General features: G+C 32.1%; 1 protein-coding gene across 1 annotated transcript; it reads left to right on the top strand.

Moving 5' to 3' along the window:
• On the top strand, positions 2,241 to 3,873 carry LOC107630840 (bidirectional sugar transporter SWEET14). Its single transcript, XM_016334096.1, has 6 exons — positions 2,241 to 2,413; positions 2,490 to 2,526; positions 2,616 to 2,829; positions 2,914 to 3,075; positions 3,153 to 3,272; positions 3,404 to 3,873. Exons 1-6 carry the CDS (start codon positions 2,368 to 2,370, stop codon positions 3,572 to 3,574), a joined length of 750 nt encoding a protein of 249 aa, XP_016189582.1. The 5' UTR covers positions 2,241 to 2,367; the 3' UTR covers positions 3,575 to 3,873.

Genomic DNA, 4,183 nt, shown 5'->3' with positions numbered 1-4,183 from the left:
CCCCCCATATATATAATATGTATAGACTTTCCCTCCAGCAGTGCATTACAGTTCACAACAATAACAAATTTGGCTCTGTTTAATTATACCTTGCTTCAACTTAATTTGGTTTTATTATTCAGGGGAATCATGTTTTTCTTTTTCCTTTTTCAAGGGGAAATTAAAAGTTTAATGGACTTCAGCTATTTTTATGGATTCTTATTTTCCACAATCCTTAGTCAATAAGTTATTTTATCCGATTATATTCAATATTTTTATTAAATTAACTTGATAATGTATGTTTCAATACACTTCAACTACTGATTTGTAAATTTATTAGAAGAATTTATAAGATTTCTCGATAAATAAAAATTAACATTAACATATAGTCACCGTCATATGTTATTTTTTTTAGCCAAGTATATTTGATTTGAAACTAAATAGATGAAACCTGCACAAAATGAGATTCAATAATCAATCTATAAAAAATTGCCTAGTAAAGAGGTGCTTTATTACATAAATTATTTGATTTTTTTTTTTTCATAAAACCATTGCTACAATATTATCACTACGCCATAGTCGACAGATTGCGGCTGCCATTTTGCGGAGGTTATCACAACCGCCGCTAGATGAAAAGATGATGGTGGTTGAATTGGTGGTTTCTAAGTGTTCATCGAAATTCCATTTTTTAGCGGCAGATTTGTAGGTAACCACTAAACCAAACACTTTTAATTGCAAAGATGCGTAACACCAACTAACCCACTCTTATTTTTTGGTTTGTTCTTTGTTTAATTTGCTTCGCTCCCTATTAGTCTTATTTCTGGTTCTGGGTCTGATTATAAATTAGTATTTTTTTTTTGTTAAATTTGGGGTAATTTAATTGTTTTGCTAATTTGTGATCATTATCATAATTTTTTAATTTAATTATTTAAAATTAATAAAAAAAATAGCACCGATTTTTGCAGTTTAAAATCACTGCAAATGAATTATCTATTCAGCAGCGATTATTCAAAATCACCACAAAATTTTTTGTTAGCGTTTTAAAAGAGGGTTATCCATCAAGCATCATAAATCTATTTAGGGACATTTAAAATTGTCGTAAAAATCTTAAAAAATCACTACTAAACCAAATTTTTTTTGTGTATTATGAAATTATTTATCCTAAAAGTATAATATAATTACAAACATAAATAATTATGTCTAACCATACTAAAAATAATTTTCTTCATTGTTTTATTATTCAACGAAAATTTTGGTGACAAAATTAAAGTTTTATAAACTTGTGGGGGTGCATTATTATATCTTCAATTTTTTCCTTCTTTTCGCCCTTGGTTTTTGCCCATTATAATTTATATATATAGTCGTTAAAATCAAAAAGCCCTTTCGTGAGAAAAACATCTGAAAGAAGGAAACTAAAATTCGAATATGCATAAAGAAGGTGGCACCCGGATCGGGACCAAGCCAATTATAGTGTATATAATATAATGTATGATTAACCTAACTTAAAAATTAATTTGTGTTATCTTTTCAATAATCTAACAAACATATTTCATATCCTTCCTTAATTATTGTTTACGAGAAATTGAAATCCTCAATTATGTATTCACTTGGTCGGTAATAAAAGTGGCGAAAATAAATAAAAATAAAAAAGAAATAGAGTTGGAAATCAAAGTGAATAATTACATTTTAAAAGGAATGAAGATGATGCGAAGATATAATATATGTGGTGACTGATGAAGCAAAAGAAATTAGGTGGAAGAAAGAAAGGAAAGCTTAGAAGGATGGAACTTTGTGCGGAAATGAAGCTTTATTTCTGTGGCTGGCTGCCCAATCAGTAATATGGGCACATAAATAAAACTACAAAAGAGTAGCGCAAATTGAATTGCCTGTCACTAACCATAGTTCAGAAAGGTGGACCACATTATTATTGGGGTTACCGCGGTAACATTATTATTATTTTTGACTTAGCTATGAATGATGAGTTAATTAATTAATGATGAGTTGTAAGGCTCTAAGCCACTTGGTGGGTGACACATCAGAAAGGGTGTGTAATGTGTTGAACCCAAAATGAGGCGTTGGAGAAGGCAATAGGGTAAGAATTGAGAAAGGTGTTTGGATAGTGTTAAAAGTTTAAAAAGCAGTAGGAGTAGTAGTGATCTAATTAATTATAATCAAAAGTAATATTGGTGCTTCGCATTTTGGCGCTCTTCTTGCAAGTTGATACTATTATCATCACTTTTCGCCAACTATAAATAGGTCGTAAACTCTTCGTTTAGATTCGTGGGTTTAATAACATACACAAAGAGAATTAATAGCTTTGAACTGAGGGTGAGTCTGAGACTGAGAGAGAAGAAAATACATTCTAATTCCAAGCTAATTCATTAAGAGATGGCCATGACCCGTGAATCTTGGGCTTTTGTGTTTGGCCTCATAGGTATCACTCTTTTTTAGCTTCTTAATTAATTTCTCCATTTCATGCATGCGTGCCCTAATTTGTGTTTTTAATATAGGCAACGTGATCTCCTTTGCGGTGTTCCTTGCTCCAATGTAAGCAATGATAATCCTTACTTCCTTCTTTCTTTCTTTTGATTTACAAGCAAGAATTATTATTAATTAACTTGTGTATGTGCACGCAGACCGACCTTCTACCAAATATATAAGAAGAAAACGAGCGAAGGATTTCAGTCACTTCCATATGTGGTTGCACTCTTTAGTGCAATGCTTTGGATTTATTATGCATTGGTTAAGAAAGATGCTGCTCTTCTTCTTATCACCATTAACACCTTTGGAATTGTTGTAGAAACTGCTTACCTTGCTATCTTCCTGTTTTATGCCCCAAAGAAGGCTAGGGTACGTGTGTTTTTTCATTCTAGCTAGCTTTCTTTATTTTCTTTGATTTATGATTATTCTCTAACTAAAATTATTGTTATACAGTTTTCGACGATCAAGCTTCTTATGTTGCTGAATGTGTTTGGGTTTGGAGCTATGTTGTTGGCAACTCTGTATTTATCTAAGGGAGCGAAGCGTCTTGCTATCATTGGATGGATTTGCCTCGTCTTCAACATTAGTGTTTTCGCTGCGCCTCTCTTCATCATGGTATGTAATAACTAATAATAAGTAGTAACAACCAACAACATATATAGCAAGTTTCTAATTACTCATGATGATTGTAGAGGAAAGTGATCAAGACGAGGAGTGTGGAGTACATGCCATTCACCTTGTCCTTCTTCTTAACCATCAACGCCGTTATGTGGTTCTTCTATGGCCTTTTCCTCAAAGACTACTACATTGCTGTAAGTAAACTCGCGAGTTAACTCGTAGACTCGTACGAGTTCATTTGATATATATATATATATATATATATATAATTCTCATCTCATCTAATATAATCAACTACTACTTATTGGATGAATTGATGATGTAGCTTCCGAACACGCTGGGATTTCTGTTCGGGATCATTCAGATGGTGCTGTATTTGATGTACAGAAATGCGACACCGGTGGCACTGCAAGAGCCAGTGAAAGCGCAAGAGCTTAATGGCCATACCATCGATGTTCTCAAGATCGACACCAATCATGCTCTTGCCAAAGTCTAAGGGATCACTTTAATTACTCCATCCTATATATTTTAAGTGTCTCTCTCTTTTTATTAATGTAATTAAAGCATCGTGTGGTTTAAATTTTAACGTACGTACATAAAGGTAGCTCTAAAATATTTCCATATTCTCAATTACATATAGCAAGCTTATTAATTAGCCTGTCATCTTTAATTTGGAAATATCACTCTCTCTCTCTCTCTCTCTCTCTCAGTGTATCCCTCAGTCAAACTCATAAAATTCACTTTCCTTGTATACCTTATCAATGTTTCCCGTAATGAAAATTAATTGTTCAGTAATTTTTGCTGCACTGCTCATTACATTTTATTTAAAGTCTTCAATATAATTCGATCATCTTAGTAATATATAGGATTGCTAATAATTTTCAACTTATTTGATCAATTATTAATTGAATTAAATGTGTGTAATAATCAAATTAAATAAAGCGTCGGAGAAGGGGACGGAAAGGGGGATCTCTTTAGTTTGCTTTTCGTATGTCATGCACAAGGAGGCAGATAAAGCCATCAAACCTTACTAACAACAATAATATAATAAAAATCAATAATATACTGTTTACCTTTTAAATTTTTTCTTGATCATGACATTCAA

The sequence above is a fragment of the Arachis ipaensis genome, chromosome B03, assembly GCF_000816755.2.
Source record: "Arachis ipaensis cultivar K30076 chromosome B03, Araip1.1, whole genome shotgun sequence".
NCBI lineage: Eukaryota > Viridiplantae > Streptophyta > Magnoliopsida > Fabales > Fabaceae > Arachis > Arachis ipaensis.
This window is presented reverse-complemented; position numbering and strand designations above follow the sequence as displayed.